Here is a 19,974-nt window from a genome sequence, read left to right as displayed (position 1 = left end):
CTTGCAGTCTGGTGTCTTTTATCACTGTGCTGTGCATTTATCACAGGGCTTTGCTTGGTTGTGACCTTGGTTTGGTGTGTTTTTCCACCTTATAGTTAAAAATGCATTGATTTGGGTGTGGTTTGCAGAGAGAGGCCTCTGAGGTTTTATTCATTGCTGATTTCTTTCTTTTGGTGGGTTTTTGGCCTGAATCTTATGAAGGTACTTGGTAACCATTTGAACACAGGTGCCACTAAATTAACACTTAATGTATGCATGTGCAAAGATGCATTTCAATGAATAATGCATACTAATAAGCAGCTTGGCCATTGGGTTTGGTTCAGAGTGATGTTGCATATGGATTAGCCTGAAGGAGCTGGCATGGTGGTGTTAATAACGTGTGGATCAGGTGGAGACAGCCACTCTCACCCTATTGTGTGCCACACCACTTTACCTCTGTGATAGAAACGTCTCTCTTCCCACGTCCACAGCCTCAGCTGGGCTTGCAGAGCCATTCACTGAGTGAAACCTCTTCCTAAAGAGTGACTAAGGCAACCTGCCCTCCTCAGTGCCAGCCGCTGGAGCGGGGCTTTAGCTACAAACCCGAGGGGATAAGTTACAAATCGATGAATGAAATCCTGACACACACAGCCAGGAGGAGCAGGAGGGGATGTTAGAGCCCAGCACCTCATGCACGAGGCAAAAGGAGGCTGAGGAGGAGGGGGGAGTTGTGAGAGATCCCCCCTATTCCCCCCTCAGCCTGGCAGTCGGCCCTGAGACAGCCCCCCTTCAGCTTTGGGGTTGGCTTTAATCCCTGAAGCCTGGCTCTGACCCTCCGGTGGGTGCCGGCAGCCCGTGGTGCTGAAGGGACAGCGGCGGCAGCCGCGGCACGGCCCTGGGGGGCTGGTCCGGCCTCGGACCCTCGGACCCTCTGCACCCCCGGCTCCTGCTCCCCCAGCTCCTGCCCCACCGGCTCCTGCACCCCCGGCTCTTGCACCCCCGGCTCCTGCCCCACCAGCTCCTGCACCCCCGGCTCCTGCACCCCGGCTCCTGCACCCCGGCTCCTGCCCCCCCGGCTCCTGCCCCCCCGGCTCCTGCCCCACCAGCTCCTGCACCCCCGGCTCCTGCCCCCCGGCTCCTGCCCCCCCAGCTCCTGCACCCCCGGCTCCTGCACCCCGGCTCCTGCACCCCGGCTCCTGCCCCCCCGGCTCCTGCACCCCGGTCCCCACCGCAGGGATGCGGTCAGCATCGGCAAGAGCGAGGAGGCAAAGACTCCGTCTCCTCCTCTAGGAGCCCGTCTCCAGCCGCAGCCGCCTTCGGCTGCCTCCCCTGATCCCCCGCAGGGAGGGACTGGGGGCTGCTGGCGTTGCAGAGGCTTAATTGACTTGCAAGGTCACTAATTTCGGCTCCCGGAGGTAAGTCCTGGTTAACGGCTCGTTTTCCTCCCTGCCTTGATTCCCACACCCCTCTCCCATCTGTCCCTCTCTCTCATTCTCTCTCCAGTGCCATCAATCAGCCCTTTTCCCCCCTGCAGAGGGTCTGCCCGAGTCACGGCACCAGCGATGCCCCAAAACCCCAGAAAGATGAGTCAGCACTTTGCCTCCCACTGTCCCCACTGACCCAGCCGCGATCCCGTCTGCTCCCCGCCCTCCGGCTCCGTCGCTTGGAGAAAAGTGAGGAACAATAGGATTCCCGGAGCCCTTCCCGGCTCCACCATTGCGGGGCCAGGGGGGAAGGGGGGGTGGGAGGGAGAAGCAAAGCTCCTTTCTCCCCTGCCTCGGGAACACGCCTCCGGAGCAGCCCGGGGTGAAGGGGGATGCTCGGTCCCCACGAGCCTCCCTGCGACTTGTAGCAGGAGCAGCGTGCTGGGGAAGGGGAGGGGGAAGGGTGTGCGTGAGGTGGGGGCTGCTGCTCCAACCTGATCCAGTCCATTTGCCAATCCAGCACCCGCATCACTTCCGGAGCAGTTTCTCAGCTTCTGCTGCAGAGCGACCACGGAGCTTTTTTTTTTCTTCCCCTGTATTTTTTTTCCCCTCTCCTTTTCCCTCCCTCCCCATCTGGCTGCTGGGAACTTGAAACCTCCTCCCTTGATTGCAGCAGGATCTGCCCCAACCTTCCCTCAACTTTGCACTGCATCAAAGAAATCAGAGCGAGCCACAGGCTATATTGTACTGATGGGGGCAGGGGATCTGCCAGGCACAGCCCCTCGCAATTGATGCTGCCGTGTCTCTAGGACCCAGAGCCTTCTCTCTTTTTTTTCCCCTCTTCTTTCCCCCCCTCCCTTCTCTTTCCGTGTGTGTGCGTGAGTGTGTGTGTGAAGGATCCTCTCGGTTACCGCTGTTACTATTTTCCCCTTAGCAGGGAGACCACACAAGCCATGGCTGAGAAGAAGCAGTCTGGCCGGCAAGGCGAGGAAGAAGAAGTGCCAGCCTTCTTCAAAAACCTGGGCTCAGGCAGTCCCAAGCCACGACAGAAATTCTGTGGCATGTTCTGCCCCGTGGAAGGTTCCCTGGAGAACAAGACCATCGACTTCGACTCCCTGTCAGTGGGCCGTGGATCTAACAAAGTGGTGGCGAAGCAGAAGGACGTTGCCCACCTGGGTCCGGATGCTCAGTCCGTCTATTCCAGGCAGAGCGGGAAGGGAGGGGAACCATCTGTTGATTTTGGGAGAAAGGTGGAGATCAGGAGTGCCACTGGGAAGGAGGCGCTGCAGAACCTGAATGACAAGGTGGGTGCACATTTGTCTGCGCGTGTGTGTGTGTGAGATGCGCCTGGAGCACGCAGCGGGCTGCGGAGGGGATTTATCCTTTCCACCCTGCAGTCCCCTGCTTCTCTGTCACTCGTGTGTGTGTGGCAGCCAATGTCTTCCTCTCAGCAGCAGCATCTCTACTAGAGCCTTCTTGCCAGCCCTCTAATGTTATCCGTGTGCTCTCTGCAGGTGTGTGTGTATGTGCACAGGGAGGAGGGCAGAAGAAGAAAGGAGCCCCCCGCACCCACAAACACCCTCCTTTTGCCCGCCCTGCCTTCCCATTTGGTGATAGAAACCCACTTTTTCCTGTTTCTTAGGCGATTCCCTTCAGCACAACGGTAGCAGAATGCCCCACCCTGCTTGTGAATGCAGCTCATGGGAACAGGAATGCAATTGTTAGCAAAAGAGCATCAGTGAGCCTCCACCTAAGGGGATCAAATCCCTGCAGGCTTCTTCCAAGGAAAACTCTTACCCCTTCCTCCCAGGGGAGGACAGACTCCAGAGTGACCCCTGGGAGCTGTATTTCAGTACCAATTTTGATCAAGGCCTCTGGCTACAGTGGGATTTTTTGCTTCAGGAAGATCTGGGACTTTTACAAGAACGTGGCATTCTCTTAGAAACCCACTGAACTCCTCCCAGTCTTTTAAGACTCCTGAAGCTATTTCCTCACCCTATATAGCTGCCATGGTGTAATAAAGCCTGTCCTTTTCCTGAGGCAAAACCCACTCAGCTCCTAGGTCTGGCTGACCATGCACACTGGCTTTCCTTGGTAAATAGATGTAAGCAGCTTTACTCAGAGCTGAGCCGTGAAATACTCTGTGTTCCTCACACAATGCTGGCTCCTCTGCATGGGCTGGAAGAGCAGAAATGAATGAAGCACCAACCAGCAAACTCATGAACTTCTAGCACACTGGGAAAGAGCTTCTGTGAGCAGTCCTCCAGTGAGTTTACAGAGGAGCTTTTCTTCTGGAAAGTGTTTCTAGGATGTGCCTCCTGATTTTTGCTAGTGGCACAGATTTTATAGATAGAGCAGAAGTCTGCCTGGAATTTCTAATATGGGCTTGTTCAGCACTTTCTCCTGCTTTCAGAAACATGAAATAGCAACTAAGAGCATTACTGGGGGCTCATCCTCCCCAGATCACACCCTGTTCTGCTTCTTCCTCCTTACAGTAACCTAAGGGGTTCATCCAGCTGTGTTTACCTGGGTGAACAACTGCTGTTCATGGTGAGATCACAAAGGCAGGCCTTGATTTTCAGCCTTTAGTTGGGAGTGGGATATGCTCCACGCCACTTCAAACCAGACCTACCAAACCCAAACAGAAGTTTACCACTAGGAATGCCAATGGTTGCATTTGACTGTGTTGAAGTGCCTCTCATGGAGTGACTTCCCATGGTTAATTAGTCTCGTTGGCTTAAGCAAGGTGCATCTGGGGAATAGGGGCTGTGCACCTTTTCAGGTTTGCAGCTCAGGATGTTTTCAGAACTGATTTCAGACAATTGGATGCAGTGATGTCCTGCAGCACATACATACAAACAGGCAAGATATTAGTTGTGAGAAGATGAGTTATTTGGGGATTGAAGGCTGCCAGTGTATTTATAAACTGTGAGTGCAACGTGGTGAAAAGCCCAAAGTCCACACAAAATACCAATCCCATCTTTTTAAAAGTGGTGGCTTTTAGTTCCATGTTTAAAGCTTTGTGCTAACTGTGGGTATGAAATGATGGGGTAGTGCACAAAACAGTTGTTTCTCATCAGCTTTCCATAACACTGATGCCAATGGATTGTGCAGTGAGGGGTTGTGAGCACTTGGGTAAGTGCAGTCTTTTATGATAAATGCCTTGCTGTGGGTTGGCACTTCATTGCAGGAGTGTTTTAGCTTTGATGGTTTCCCATCTGACTGCATCTATGGCTTGGATCAATGGTGAAGTCCTCAGCAGGTGCAATGGGCTGTTACTTCAGTGTAGTTAATAGAAATGCATTTATGATGATAATCAAAGATCAATGTGTTAAAGGACATTGCAGGAAATGGCATTAAAGGAAACAGCATGCAAGTCATGGCAGAGAGGGGCTAAAAGTCTTCTGAAGTTCTGCAACTGGCCCATTATTTTCAAACCTGTGTCTGCAGTGTTGAACACATCTGAAACAGCTTCTCCCTGGCTAGGCTGGGCTCTGCTTCTGTGTTCTAGGAATCTCAGCTCTAGTGGAAAGGAGCAGTGAGCTCATGTATAACTTGCATGAATTACTTCACAATAGGCTACAAATCTTACTCCTCCTTTTCCTTTAGCTTGAGGCTGCCAGTAGTTGCAGTTCTTATCCATGCACATAACAATCTGCATACAGGATGGTCCAGGCTCTGCTTCAGCAACCAAAGGGCCATTGTGGGAGCTGATGGCAATGGCTGCTGATCAACTGGAGGCAATGGAGATAGGTGGAAGTATTTTAGCCAGTGCCTAGATCCAAAGTGGGTTTAAAAATCATCCTTTCTGTACAGAAAGATCTTGTATTAATCTCCAATGAATTAACACAGCAAGACAGACAAGCTCTTTTCTTTCCCTTTTCTGAATTCGTGACTGTCCAGAGGATAAAAAAAGGAATGGAATTATTCCCCATTAAATTGCAATATATTGTTCTGCAGACACAGATAAGGGTAATCAAATGTCTTTGTGTCTGTCCTGTCTGGGGTATTCTATAGGCATCTATCATGGCCTTGCTTTATTGCCTCTGGGCTGTGCTGCCTCATAATTCAGGGCTAAGATCGTCTCTAGAGGCACCAGGAAGGCTCTCTATCTTAGTTTAAGCAGCTCTTTACAGTTATTCCTCTGGAGGCAGTGTGACCTATTCAACAGGTCTGCAACTCAGCAGATCTGAGGAAAGCTGTCAGGCCTTGGACAATCAACTCTGCTTCTATTTCCCATCTTCAACTTTGGCATCCTTCCAATGCAGACTGCTAATGCTTTGTCCTGGTAGCTACTTGTTCAGTGTCTGAGCTCTGCTTTGTGCTTGGGGGCTTTCCTGACCTCAGCTGGGCCATCACTGCAGTCTAACAAGAATATCATGTTCAAACCCAGGATTTCTTGAATGAGACAATAAACACTTGGCCTGGCTTTTGTGAGTTGCTTGTTTGACCTGGGTCATTTCTCTGTGTGTAGTTCCCAGATTTCCCCTGGGTATCATTGGTATTCCTTCTGTCTGTTGACATTCTTTGGGAAAGAAACAATCTTTTAGGGAATATCTCTAGGGAGAAATCTCTAGGGAAAAGCAAGGTTTGGTTGCAAGAAGGATGAGCAAGCCTGGGGCTTGCTTTAATCTAGTTTGCATGGAGAGCCTGAGTTGGAGCTGAGACACTTCACCATGAGTATGAGCCCTGGGATCCCAGATCTCAGCTGAAGTTGCTCACTGAGGTTCCCTTTGTCATCTTGTTGTTACTCCAGTGATTCAGGTGGCTCCCCTGTGCAACAAAATCCCACTTTTTTTTTGCATCCCTTAGAACCAGTTCATGGATCTTTGGCAAGTGGAGTGCCCTGGGTGTAAACCACTGGTCTAAACCAACACATCTATATCCTCTCGTGACAATCATCCCCAACGAGTAAACAGACTGGGAAAATATTTCTCTTTTAGAATGGACAGGATGAGGAACCACTTGCAAAACACAGTGTCAGGGAACTTTGGTCACGACTGGACTTTCTGCTTAAACCTCAAATCTCTCAGGATCATGATGGTTCATTCCTGGAAAGAAACAATGAGTAACGAGACATTGTTGAGAGCTCAAATAATCACAGACTCTGGAACGTAAACAGAACTGTTGTGTGAAACAAAGGAGCTGTTCCAGACAGCTGGAAATGCAGTTCTGAGTTTAATTTGTTGTAATGCTGCCTTTTCTCTAGCCCTCTTTCAACAATCATTGCTTGTAAAACAATCATACAAGAGGATGGATGTTCTTCCAGTGGATTGCAGTGGTTTGTGTGACCTGCTGGAATAAACCACATGTAGAGGAACTACCAATAATGAGCACAAAATGCCATGATTATATGTAGTTCTTCAGGTCTGCCTGATATCTTTTACCTGCAGGACCATGCCTAGCTCCACACATCACTTGTCAGTCCCATGACACATTAAATCTGTGTCTGTCTTTTGTGGTGTTGTTGCAAAGCTGGGAAATGCCATCGGCAGCAAAGCTCCTGTGGATAGATGTGTGTTCTGCAGGAGCTCTCTTACCCTAAAATGGGGCAGCATCTAGCAGCAGCACTGTAGCAAATCTACCAAACCTCAAACTTCTCTACTGTAAGATTCACACAGATGTGCAAAGTCCTGTTCTCTGGCCACCTCTCAGAGTGCTGGAATGAGTCTGAGGAGAAAAAGAGTCAGAATGTCATGTTCTTGTTGTCTGGAGTAATGATTGTCCTGTGCATCAAAGGTGGGCAGAGCTGGCTGACACAAGCAATAACAGCAATTGCTGGGAGCCTGATGCATTGCCCTGTAGGTTTTTGGGGACGAAAGGAGTCTAATGTCAAGAAACAGTGCAAATCACTGTGACAACAGCCATTTCCTAGACCCTACCTATGGTTCCCAGGGGCCTGGAGATGCTAAACTCTTCCCAGTAGAGCAATGACAGCGATACCCAGATGTCCCATGCCTTTGCTCCAGAAATGCTCTACTAACTGGTTCAGGCCACAGCACAAGAGTAGGTTTGTAAGCTGCTCAGAGCCTATTTTTTGCCCTGTATTGTGCTCCCCATGACAGTGACCCTACCTAGAGCCCTGAAGAGGGCTGTCTCTTTCCTTACAACATGATGTGATAGCAAATGAGCTGTGGAGCAGCGTGTTTGAGGACAATTAAGATTGTAGTGCATCTGAGATGCTCAAGACCTTTCCTCTAAGAAACACACTCTAACAGTAACAGTCTTCTTAGAAGGTTATTTCTGAACCTTCTCAAGGTTTCCTGGGACTTTAAAAGGAACAAAATCAATTGGAAAGTTAATTTTAATGTGCAGATCAAATGTACATTTCTATTGACCTGTTTGTGTGGCTACAAAGTGATTCTCCTCCTCATAGCCTAAAACAGCCAGTTCAGGAACAGTGAGACTGTTTCTCTGAGAAGCTGTGTGATTTTTACCTCCTCATAGTAACACTTTTGACCTCTGTGGTTGTTTCCATATCATGACAGTTTATTATCTTACAGGACACAATGAAACAAACCCACTGACAAGAGTAATTCCCCTCTGTAATTTAATGTGCAGTGATTAATAATGGACAGTTCCTTCAGCACCTTTTGGGATGGATAGATGTGCTCCTTCTGCCATGTATCAGCCTCTATTTAATGCCCCTAACACTTCATAAGATGCAGGGGGTTGCTGGATCAGTGGCAAACTCCTTTCAAGTGGCTGAGGCTCAGAGCTGATGCAGTGATTGGCATTAGGGCCTGATCAGTGAACTCATGAAATCTCTTTTGGGCCCTGTCCTGCTGCCTCTGATGGCAGTACCAAGAGCCTCAAGGACTTTGGCAGGGGGTCATTCCTCAACAGGGAGTGGGGATTATTAACATCTAACAAGCCTAAAGGGAAATCTAGAGCTTGTTGATGCTGCAGTGTTAGAGTTTCTGATGCTTCACATCCATCTCTGATCCCTCTTTTCATTACCTTTAAACATTTCTATTTCTACTTGCAAGTTTTATCATTCCATAGTAAAATGTCCCTGTGGATAAACCTCTAAGAATTCAGTAGGAGTAAAAGCAGTGTTGGAGGTCACTGAACTTCTGTGGAGTTTGTTGCAATTACACTAATATTCCATTGAGAAAGAGACTCTTCATGGTTGGGGTTTTCCCCCCCCCCTAGTCATCCAGTAACTCCACAGTGGGAACAAAATGTCTTGCTCAGTGCATTATGGTAGCCCACAGGATCTGTAAAGTTAAGATTCAGAGCTGATGTAAATTGACTTTTTCACTGATGCCTGTGATGATTTACTTCAGCATAGATTATCACTGCACAGAGATTCTTGTGCCATTTTCCCTCTAGACCTTTCCAGAAGACAAATTTAGACATAGGCATTCCTTTAACATGAAATGCTACAGAGCCTGCTGCAAACAGCCTGCACAAGATGTGCTACAGCAGCTGAAATCTGTGCAGAAATGGCTGACAACAGCCTTGTGAATCCACTGGCCCATATAATCCCTGACTAACCTAAGCCTAAAGAAGGGCTGGAGATACTTGGCCAGCGTAGATCACGGCTGGGGTAGAGGCTGGCAGTGCAAATGAGGGTAAATGCTGCATTTGGTGCATTTCCTCCCCTCTTCTGCCACTTGGGGAGTGTTGTCAGGGTCTTCAGAAGTGCTGATGTAGCAGAGTTGAGGATATTTATGTGCTTTTACCGTTCCTCCACTGCTGATGTGGTTTGGCTGCAGCATCTTTGCTGGGCCTATTGTAGTGGCTGCAGGCAGGGAGATGAGTTGGGCTCCTTCATCACTTTCCTTCATTAATGTTTGGCAAGGAAGGTTTGGCAGTGCTTGTTCTCTGTAGCACCTTCTAATTTTAGCCTGCCCAGCTTGCCCTGTGCATTAATGGACCTACAGAAAACAAACTGCATCCCCTCACTTCCCGTAGCAGCTTGGCAGGTAATGGCACTGGAGACAAACCTGCAGGGATTCCAGAAGCAGGTTCAACTCTCCTGTTCTCATCTAGGACCCAACTCCTGCCCCTGACACTTCCTACATAGTTATCTTTCTTCATGTAGCTTACAGGGGGAATTTATGGAGACATTACAGCTCTGCCAGAGGAAGGAACCAGCTCCTGTAAAGAAGAATGCAGGTGTACATCTCGGTGTTTTCTGAGTCTCTTCCCCACTTGTTCTCACCCCAACATTGTGGCCAGCACTAAACCACATCCCTCAGCACCTCAGCTCCACAGCTTTGCAATCTCTCCAGGGATGGGCACTCAGTTCTGATCCTTTGGGGAGACACTAAACCACATGGAAGGTTTTAAAAGCTGGTGCTGTGTAGATGCTGAATATTCAACAGCCATGTTTTTCAGCTCTTTAATATCTTCATTTATTTTATTCTGTACTTACTTAGGTTCTTGCAACATGGTGATGGGAAGGAAAAGCTAAGTGTCATCTGAAGATCCCTTATTCCTTTCTGAACCTAGTCACCCCTGGATGCAAGGTCTGGAATGTATCCCAAGTTCAAGAGCTGCTGTTCTGAATTAGGCCCACGTGCAGGAAGGATTGCCTTTGAACTCTTTGAAATGGCTGTCTTTGAGCAGATGAGAATAGGTTTAGAAAGACTAGCCTGCTGATGACATCATCTCCTTAACCATGATTCTATTTCTTCTAACCAGTACTGCTGGTCCACAATTTTTAGGGGAATGGCCAGAAAGGTGAGGGAGGTGAATGGGTGCTGGAGCTGGATGCTTTCCTGCAGCCCTGTTTGTGGTTGTTGCAGCTGCCAGGGCAGAATCTTGAAGTGATGTGTGGAGTTAACACTCAGCTCAGCTTTGGGTTCTCTCTCTCAAACTCTTAGGTAGTGTTTGCTTCCTCTTTGATCACTGAAGACAGTCTCTTACCTGGCAAGCAAAGGCAAGAAGCCATTTAGATATCAAATTGAGGAGGAAAGCTAGCATTAAAGGGAAAAAGGGAACAGTTGCACTGGCTAAATTTAGAGATCTGATGTAGATGCTTCCTCCCATGTTCTGAGCAAAAATATGCTGAGGTTTCAAAACTTCTTCCAGCACAGATCAGAGAGGGGCAGGAAAACTCATTTAGTGTTGTCTATTCTAATGATTAAATGAAAATAAAACCCTACAGGCTAACAAATTAATCATTTTGCTGCTGTCATAGTGAGCCACTTCTTCATTTGCTCCTAATTGGATACTGATTGGCATATTAGCTGCTTAAATGTTGCCTGATGCCCTACCTGTACACAGGACAAGCTTTTTTACTCTTTTCCTTGGAGCCTCTTGTGAACTAACCCACACCAAAGCTCCTGACAGTCATTTGTTGGGGCAGATGTTGCCTTTAGAATGACTTACTGTTGGAATATCCTCAAGGTTTTCATTTCTTATGGGCTGTGCTCAGTGTGTTGCACAGAACTACACAGGTACGTAAGGATCACCATGTTTTGTGCTAGGAGAAGCTTGCAGCTTGTTTTGTGTGGTGTGAAGTTCACTCATGGTTGAGGGAAGAAGGTAAGTCTTTGTTGGTCATGAATTGTCTGTCCTAGCCTTTGATCAACGAGTGAATTTGTGCTGTTTGAGTTCACCAAAGGGTGATTGGTCCCTTCCCCCAGAGCAACTGGTGCAAGAAGGACTGGTGTAACCAGATGTATTTGGAATGCTTGTCCCACGCTCTGGCCAGGAGTCACATCTGTAAATAACGAGGGAATAATGCTGCCATTGAATGCATTTCTTTCCTGGAAGTACCAGCTTATGGACTTGAGGGACTGTGAATTTGCTGACTCCAGGTGTGACTGAAACATTGCAGTTTGCAACACTGGAAGAGTAAGAACTGGCCAGAGTGACTCGGAGAGGACCACCCTGCCTGTGTGTGCTCTTGAGCCCACATCTCCCTGGCACTAAACCCCCAGGTCAGTGATCCCAGGAGCTGGGGCTCGGAGCCGGGATGTGCTTTCCCCACGGGGACGTGCGGAAGGCACCGGCAGAACGTGCTGCCAAATCCAAGGGCGCCAGGAGTGCCTTCCAACCTTATTTACCCCCTCCTCCGTTTCCTAACGCTTCCGAGCAGCTCTGCGCGGGTGACACCGACAAGGGAGGCTGGGACAAAGAAGACGGAGGGCAGAAAGTTCTTCAGTGCCCAGGGCAGCCTCCCGTTCTCTCTACCCTCTCCCCTGCTGCGGGGCTCGCACCTCGCCGGGGGCAGCCCAGGGCCGGGGGGATGTCGTTTGTCTGAGCCTCAGATCCCGCAGGTGCTGAGCAGGAGGGGTTCATCCACCCTCCTGAGCCCCAGCCCACTGATCCCCCCGCCGGTGCCTCCGCTTTATCCTTCACCCCCTGAACCCCGATTTCCTCCCCGGTGCCTCCGCTTTATCCCTCACCCCCTGAACCCCGATCCCCCCAATCTCCCCGCCGGTGGCTCCGTTTTTCCGCAGCGGGGTGTGTGAGGGGGTGTGTGAGGTATGTGGGGTGTGTGAGGGGGTGTGGGGTGTGTGAGGGGGTGTGGGGGGTGTGAGGGCGTGTGTGGGGTGTGTGAGGGGTTGTGGGGGTGTGTGTGAGGGGGGTGTGGGGGTGTGTGTGGGGTCTGTGGGGGTGTGTGTGGGGGTGTGTGAGTGTGTGAGGGGTGTTTGTGGGGTGTGTGAGGGGGTGTGGGGTCTGTGGGAGTGTGTGAGGAGGTGTGGGGGTGTGTGAGGGGGTGTGGGGGTGTGTGGGGTCTGTGGGGGTGTGTGTGAGGGGATGTGTGGGGTCTGTGGGAGTGTGTGTGAGGGGGTGTGGGGTCTGTGGGGGTGTGTGTGAGGGGGTGTGGGGTCTGTGGGGGTGTGTGAGGGGGTGTGTGGGGTCTGTGGGAGTGTGTGAGGGGGTGTGGAGTCTGTGGGTGTGTGTGAGGAGGTGTGGGGGTGTGTGAGGGGATGTGTGGGGTGTGTGAGGGGGTGTGTGGGGTCTGTGGGAGTGTGTGAGGGGGTCTGTGGGGTGTGTGAGGGGGTGTGGGGTCTGTGGGAGTGTGTGTGGGGTCTGTGGGGGTGTGTGTGAGGGGGTGTGGGGTCTGTGGGAGTGTGTGGGGGTGTGTGGGGTCTGTGGGGATGGGTGGGGGGGTCTGTGGGGGTGTGTGTGAGGGGGTGTGTGGGGTCTGTGGGGATGTGTGGGGTCTGTGGGGGTGTGTGTGGGTGTGTGTGTGGGGGGTGTGGGGGTCTGTGGGGGTGTGTGTGAGGGGGTGTGTGGGGTCTGTGGGTGTGTGTGAGGTGTGTGTGGGGGGTGCCCAGCAGGGCGGTGCCCCCTGTGTGCTCCCACCCCCCCCACTGCAGGACCCGTCGCAGCGCTCCCTGACGTCTCCCCTGCGCCACTTTGCATATCGCCGCCGTCTCCTCTCCCCATTGGCCGGCTCCCTCCGCCTCATTTGCATCCCCGCCAAGCTCTCAGCCAATAGCGCCCCGAGCTTTACCAACCCCCCCCCATCCACCTCCGCCAGCGGGAGCGGGCCGGGAGCGGCTGGTCTGCGCAGGCGCGGCTGGCGCCCGGCTCCGCCGTTGTTGCTGGCGGCGCTGTCCCCGCCCCTGGGCGCGCGCGGGGCTGGGCCGGGGCCGCGCTCAGGGAAGAAAGGGCTGAGGCGCGGGGCGGGAGCTGCTCCCCGCTCCTGCCGACACCAGCGCTCGCCTTCCCCGCCGTGACACCCTTCCCCCTTCCCCGCCCTCCCCCGGCTTCCCCTCCTGCCTCGCGCTCGCATCCCGTTTGGGCTCGGGGAGGGCGATCTTCGTTTTATCCCGTTTTTAATCCTTTGATTTGTTGTTTCCCCCGCGGAGGGGAGGCGGGGGGAAGACAATAGCGATCCGCCAAGCACACGCGCGCACACAAAGAGCGTTTGTTACATTAACCCGTCGGGGGAGTGATTTCCCAAGATGTCTTATCAGGGGAAGAAAAATATCCCGCGGATCACGGTGAGTGGGGTGCGGGGGAACGAGGAGCGGGGAAGGGGGAGGGGAGCGCGGGGATGGAGCCCTTTGTGTGGCGGGAGGGCGATGGCAGAGGTTTGTGGCAGGATAATCAGATCAGGGGCTAATGCAGCGCTTCCTGTGCTGCAGCGCGACGGGGCGGCGCGGGGGGGAGCGGGGACGGGGGGGTCGGGATGCGGGAGTGGGGTTCAGCGGGTGTCACCGGCCCCCGGAGAGCACCGGGGTTCGGCGGTGCCTCCGACGCAGGGGTTCCCCCTGCCCGACCCCGAGATGGGGCTGGGGATAGGGATGGAGCCCCGTTTCCAGCCAGCACCATCCTGCTGCAGCCCGGCGAAGGGCGGCTCCGGGATGAGGAGGGGTCGGCCCGAGCGCCCTGCCCCGGCGGCTGGCGCTGGGGATGGAGCCCGGGTTCCTTTTCTTCTCTAAGAAGCTTCTCGCAACGCGGGCGTTTGGGTCCGCTCCTCGATGCAGTCCTGGGGGAAAACGGGCAGGAGCCGTTATATAAACCCATCCCTCGGTTTCCTTATTGTGGGAGCGGATTTAGGGCAGGTACGGCAGATGCGAGGATGCTAACTTTTCGTTACGTAAGGCAGGGTATTCTTCGCATCTAACGGGGCTGTTGCAGCCATTAATTCTTTTGACAGGGAGTTTTTCATTACTGGCAGCGGTTCCTTGTCCCAGACACACCCATCCGAGCTCTCCTTCCTCAGCCTGGGAGGCAGAAAAGTGAGCTGTGAAACGGAGCTGTGAAGCGTGACATTTGTGCGGGGCTGTGCTGGATGTTTAGGGAACGCAGGGGATGCACAAGATTGTTGTGTGATACATGGAGCATCCTCTCTTTTTTGGGAGGGGGTGAAGTAGTTTGCCTCCCACAGTGTGATGGTAGAGAGTTGAGAAGATGCCCGTGTCTAAAGAGCGATGGAGGCTGCAGCTGAATCGCTGTCACGGGCCAGTGGTGTGACGCATTTTTCTTATGACTGAATGCTCTGATTTATGTTGGGTGCACCCAATGCAATTCCCTTGTAAAGACAAGGGACAGAAAAAAACCCCAAACCTCAGATTCAGGTCTTATTAGCTGTTATATAAACCCAGAATCGATCTACAGAGGTGAATGCTTGAAGAGGAAGGATAATCAATGTCCAGCTGCCCTGTTTTGACAACACCCATAGGGTAAATATACACAGATTTAGCTACAAGGTTGCAAACTGCGTGTGCTTTTGTCTCCAAGGTGCTTGAAAGGAGCGAGAGGGATTCACACAGCTTTCAGTCTACCCTGCAGCCGCAGCAGGAGATGTGTTTACTCCAGAAGCAGTCAGAGCAGCATTAAAATGGTCCAGGCTGCATCTTTTTCTTGCTTGCCTATATATATTTTTGTTTGTCTATTTGTTTCTTTCCTAATTGGTGCCTGCTGCATTAGGACTTGGGCTGTCAGCGACCTCGATGGCCAAACTAGCTGATTTCAGTTGTAGCTGGCCTGTTTAATTGCACAAGGAGCCTGCACTAGAGGTGGGCATAAATACTGCAGTGTTTCTGGAAATGGTAAACACGTAGGAAAGTTTGCTGTAGAGGCTGGCATTGAAGCACAAGTGGGTTTTTCAAGCCCCAAGTTAATTCATTCTGGCTCTTTGGCATTCTCAGCAGATCCTAAATGTAAATCTTGGGGGTTTCTTCCTTTGTTTTTGACATTGGTGGCATTATTCAGGGAAACTCTCCATTGCATAGGTAGGAGGAGGGGGAAGGGGGGAAAAAAAGGAGGGGCAAGGACAACATTTCATAGGTGTTTAGCAGTTACATGGTGTAAATCAGTATCTGATGCAATTCGTGTAGCCCCTTCGGTGTTCAAAGCGCCTTGTCAGCTTGTGTCAGATGAGAATCGGCTGCTCCAACTCTTTGACTTGATCCTGAGCTCTTTGGGGAAATGCCTGGTTCTTCTGGTGCACCACTGGGACCCCAGCTCCAAATAAGAGCTCAGAGCACCACTGTCACTGTCCCATATAGTTCAGGTCCTGCGTTCTGCCCCTTCTTGCCTTCAACATTTAGCTTCGCCAGCCTGGCTCTGTGGTTCTGCTGGAGCTTTGTTCTCTTGCAAAGACCTTTTTGTGAGGAGGAAGGACAATCAGAGCAAGTGCAGATGTGAGGGCCAAGGTATAGTTTAAACTGCACCCTGCATAATGTATGTGTGCTTTGCTTTCATAGATGCATCTGTAGGTAGGGAATGAAGGAGCCAGAGGAGCATAGCGGTCAGTTGTAACTCTCCTCCTCATCCAGAGCTCTGCAGTATGTTTCACTGCTGCAAGAAAAGACGTGGGGTTGACCTAAAATCTTGCAAAAGCGAGATGTAACCTGGGCTGCAATGAAAGCACATTGCCTGATGGCTGCCTGGCTCTAATTACCTTTCTGTTCCTGCCAAATTGCCTTCTAATGGGAGGAAATGTTCATAGCCGTTTTGGAGATCCTTCTCTCCATTTGCTACTACGTGCTGCTTTCAGTCTCATTATGCAGTAGTGCTCTGGAAGGGCAGTAAAACTATCCACCGCATCAAAACATCACAAAGTTGGACAAAATGAGTTTGTTTGTGTTGTGTAACCCGTGGCAACAGACTTCTGGTCCATTTCCCTGACAGCACTTGACTCACAGTTGGCCAAGTAGTGGCTCCAGTGTGGGGGTGCGTATAGGAAAGAGGCAGAAGAAATAGAGGTGACGGTTATTGTACATCCCTGAAAGCATTACTGAATGCTTTGGCTGGAGGTGATGGTGGCAAACTGCAGGGCTGAGTGAAGCTGCCAAGTAGACAAGCCATCCCCCTTTTCCTTTCTGACTGTTTTTGTGGATCATTAACGTGATGAAAGGACTTGCAGATGAAATAAAAAGACGTTCTCTTTCCAGTTGGAAGTGCAGCGCTTGACTTGTGTCTTCTGAATAATGCAGAGGTAGCTTCCATCTCTGCTCTCTCCTCTCTGAAGTGACACTGCAGACTGTCAGCTTTCTCACAGAGTAATTCTGCATTGTTGTGTTCTTCTCTGTTGCAGAGTGATCGTCTTTTGATCAAAGGTGGCAAAATAGTTAATGACGACCAGTCTTTTTATGCAGACATTTACATGGAAGATGGGTTGATAAAGTAAGTGGAGCCTAATGCTGTTTTGTGATTGCAAATGTACTGCAGGTTAGCCAAGGGATAACTGGGGTCTCAGTCAGCTGTATTAAATTGCAATGGAAAGATGAAGATTTCACATATACCCTGATGTTTGATGGAAGGACCTTGAAAGCAAAGTGTTGGGTTAAAGAAATGGATGGACCAAAACCTCAGTGTTACTAAAGGATGGGTCAGAGGAGATGCTTACATGTGCTTAATTTCAGCCATGTGACTAGCCCCACGCTGAGATGACACATGTGTTTGAAGTTATCTGTCTTGTAACATGTACTGAGTTATGACTTAAGATATTCTAGTCCAGATTTCAACATCCTGATAAAGTTAATTCTGGTTTAGGGCAGGAGGGTGGGCTTAGGGGACCTCTTCATGCCTCTTGCAGCACTGTCTTCTGTGATGCAGAGCTCAAAACGATCCTGTAGTTTAGAGATTAAGGTTCAGACCTCTTTCCAGCATGCTTCTGTGTTTTTAATCCTGAAACATGCATGTCTGGCATGTTAAATATATTACAGATTTATTTGGAAAATTACCCTTTGGAAAAAGAAAACGGATGAGCCAAAGGTTACAAACAAGGAATTTTCCTGTTCTGGCTAAATGGTCAGCACATGTGCTTTGCTAATCAGGGTTAAAAGTGAAAGGAGCCAGCCAAAGACAGCTAATTAATTGCAATGTGCAATCCACTATTGCACTTTTCAAAAGCCATCTGTGAAGATCCAGACTGGAGAGACCTTTGAGGGTCTCATCAGGAGCCTGGTAACCGGTACGTGCATGGGTTTGTTCCTGTGCAAGGGTTGCATAATATTTATGCATGGAAGGACAAGTAGCCACTAGAGAGGCAAAAATTCTTCCAGTGCTCCCAAAACAATCCTTCAAACATCTGAATTGCTGTTGGATATCTGGAATCAAGTGTTGAACTGCCACTTGGCAGCCCCAGTAAAGCTGCTCACCAGGCTCTTGGTGTGTTTGGTGCAGCCATCATCTAATGACCTACATTGGTCCCTTCTCCAGCTTCCTGCCTGTGTGGCTCCTTCTTTTTCCTTCCTCTTAAGTCTAATATTGCCCCAAGGTCCTGAAGTAATTGCACACTTTGCTCTCAATTATGCAACTGTAACTGCTTCAAGGGGAAGAATACAATATTATCAGCTATCTAATGATCTTGTAGGTTGCTTTATATGGAAAGAAGAAAACACTAGCCTGGTTAAGTAGCACAAGGGTGTATGTTTACAGGCTGTTTAACTTGTTTGTGTCTGACTTGCTGTTTGAAACCTATTTACCCAGGCAAATAGGAGAGAACCTGATTGTGCCAGGGGGAGTGAAAACTATCGAAGCCCACGGCAGGATGGTCATTCCTGGGGGGATCGACGTGCACACCCGCTTCCAGATGCCCGAGCAGGGGATGACGTCTGCTGATGACTTCTTCCAAGGGACCAAGGCTGCACTGGCTGGAGGCACCACCATGATCAGTAAGCTGGTTGTTTTTTCTCTTCCAAGACAGTTTTATTTTCCTTTTTCTCTGATAAATGCAGAGCTGTGCGAGCCACGTGATGCTTGGGAGCAGGTACCAGCAGCGGGAGGCTTCTGATACCTGTCCAGGTTACTGAGAGCAGCTTGTGTAGGGGTGGGAAAAGGAGTGGAAAAGCAAGACCTCAGGATTTCCACATCTTGCAGCTGTCAGTCATTTCACTCTCATCATCTCTGTTGGCAGTGTTTACCTTGCTACTTTGTCAGATTCTTGAGTCTTTGACCTCTGACTGCAGTATGAGTACCAGATTCTCCACATTCCTGTGCCTCAATTCCTTACTCCACGATGTCTGTGGGTCTGTGTCCATCATGTAATTCCCCCTCAGAAGCCTGATGCTGGTGTACTTAATGTGTCTTTGAAAACTGGGCCACTTCTTTAAGGATTTGCCCATGCCCAGTTGCATACTCAGCTTCAGTGCCAGGATTTCTGTCAGCATTCTTCCTTTTCAGCTCATATCCTCTTTTGGAGGAAGAGAGAAATTGGGAAATGAAAGTATCTCAAAATAACAGGACAGACAGACTGACTGTTCTGCTGACACCAGGATTAGACACTCATCTTTGTGTCTGGCTCTAAAATGCCTCCTGAATGACTCCCAGGCTATCTGTCCCAGCTTGTGTTGGCTACAGATGCTTGGCCTGTCAGAGCCAGGATCTCAAAACTTCGTAAGTGAGACATTGTTAACCTTGTTTGAGCTAGAGAAAAAGCAAAAACCCTCTGCTGCAGTGCAGCTGATCATGTGTGAAGTGTAACACGGCGTCCTGGAGTCTGTTGCCACTTATGGAATCAGAGATAAAGGTGTAAAGTGAGACAGCAGCTGAGCATCTTGCATTCTTTGATGTACTGTGAGGTGCTGCTGCCTCATGGGAGGGGGGTTAAGGTGCAGAGAAATCAAAGAGCCCAGTTCAGAACGGGTGACTAGTGTCTATTGTCCAACTCATGGATATAAGGAGATCTTAGGCACAGCCAGGAATCAGCCTGACTCTCCACAGTTCAAACTCCTTAAGGACTAGAACATCCTCATCTCATGGCTATGAGCAGTCTTTGGTCCCTGCCCTGGTGGGCAGACTCAGATTGATTGGCACGAGCAGGAGCCAATGGTCCAGGCACAGCTAGACTGTGTTTCAGAAACAAGTCTTTCTGCACCTTGACCTTGTAAAGAGACTGTGTCTGGCCTATGAACTTGGCCTAGTGCTACAAATAAATAACTTTACAATAACCCAGAAGATTATTTTGCACTGTTGCCACTCCAGAGTGTGAAGTTTGGGTGTGAAGGTAACCTCACACATACGGAGAACGTGAAGTGGGAGCGTGGCTGTGGCTGGGCTCACTGTGCATACCAGTACCCAGTTTGTCTTCACATCTTAGCTGTCAGTATAAATTAATAACACTGAGATGGTATTTTCTTTCCAGCTTCAGTTCATTGACTTTATTTCATTCCTTTGTTATTAGTACACCTGGTTCTCACTTGAATTATCATTTTGTTCTTCCTTGTTAAGTCGAATTAGATCAAAGTAACATTCTCTGTCATCTGCACCTGACCTTGCAGCAGCATTATTTACCCCAGTGGCCCTTTATAATTTAAGCAGGAGTTGCTTTGGTAAAATTTTCCAAAGCAGCCCTTTATTTGGTTGCCCAATTTCAACTCTGCAGAGCCTCATACTTGAGAAGTGCTCGGGCCTCCCTGTATATGTGTGCACATCTGTTACCTTTCTGACTTACAGTATCTGCACACCTCATTAATACTGTTTGTAACACATCTCTGAGTTAGGGAAGCTGGAGGAGAGTCACCCACTTTCTAAACTTCTCATTTTACAGCTGAGAAAAAATGAGCACAATGTAGATTATGACCTTGGGCAAACCATGTAGAGGAGACTGGGGGCTAAACTGGAACCTTCCCAAGTGTCTTGGATTGGGATATGAAAACACACGACTATCTCTGCAAAACCCATCTGCTGAAGTGTAGCAGCGAGG

General features: G+C 50.0%; 1 protein-coding gene across 1 annotated transcript in view; it reads left to right on the top strand.

Annotated features, from left to right (window-relative positions):
- Window positions 1–12,956: 12,956 nt before the first annotated feature.
- DPYSL2 (dihydropyrimidinase like 2) overlaps window positions 12,957–19,974 on the top strand; it is a 40,183-nt gene continuing 33,165 nt past the window's right edge. Inside the window, exons 1-3 of the mRNA XM_062015770.1 lie at window positions 12,957–13,318; window positions 16,363–16,451; window positions 17,760–17,944. Of these exons, the coding sequence (XP_061871754.1) occupies window positions 13,280–13,318; window positions 16,363–16,451; window positions 17,760–17,944 (313 nt within the window). The 5' untranslated portion in view covers window positions 12,957–13,279. The remainder of the gene's footprint in view (window positions 13,319–16,362; window positions 16,452–17,759; window positions 17,945–19,974) is intronic.

This window comes from Colius striatus, chromosome 27, assembly GCF_028858725.1.
Source record: "Colius striatus isolate bColStr4 chromosome 27, bColStr4.1.hap1, whole genome shotgun sequence".
Taxonomy (NCBI): Eukaryota; Metazoa; Chordata; class Aves; order Coliiformes; family Coliidae; genus Colius; species Colius striatus.
The sequence above is the reverse complement of the archived record's forward strand: the minus strand, read 5'-3'. Positions and strand labels throughout refer to the sequence as shown.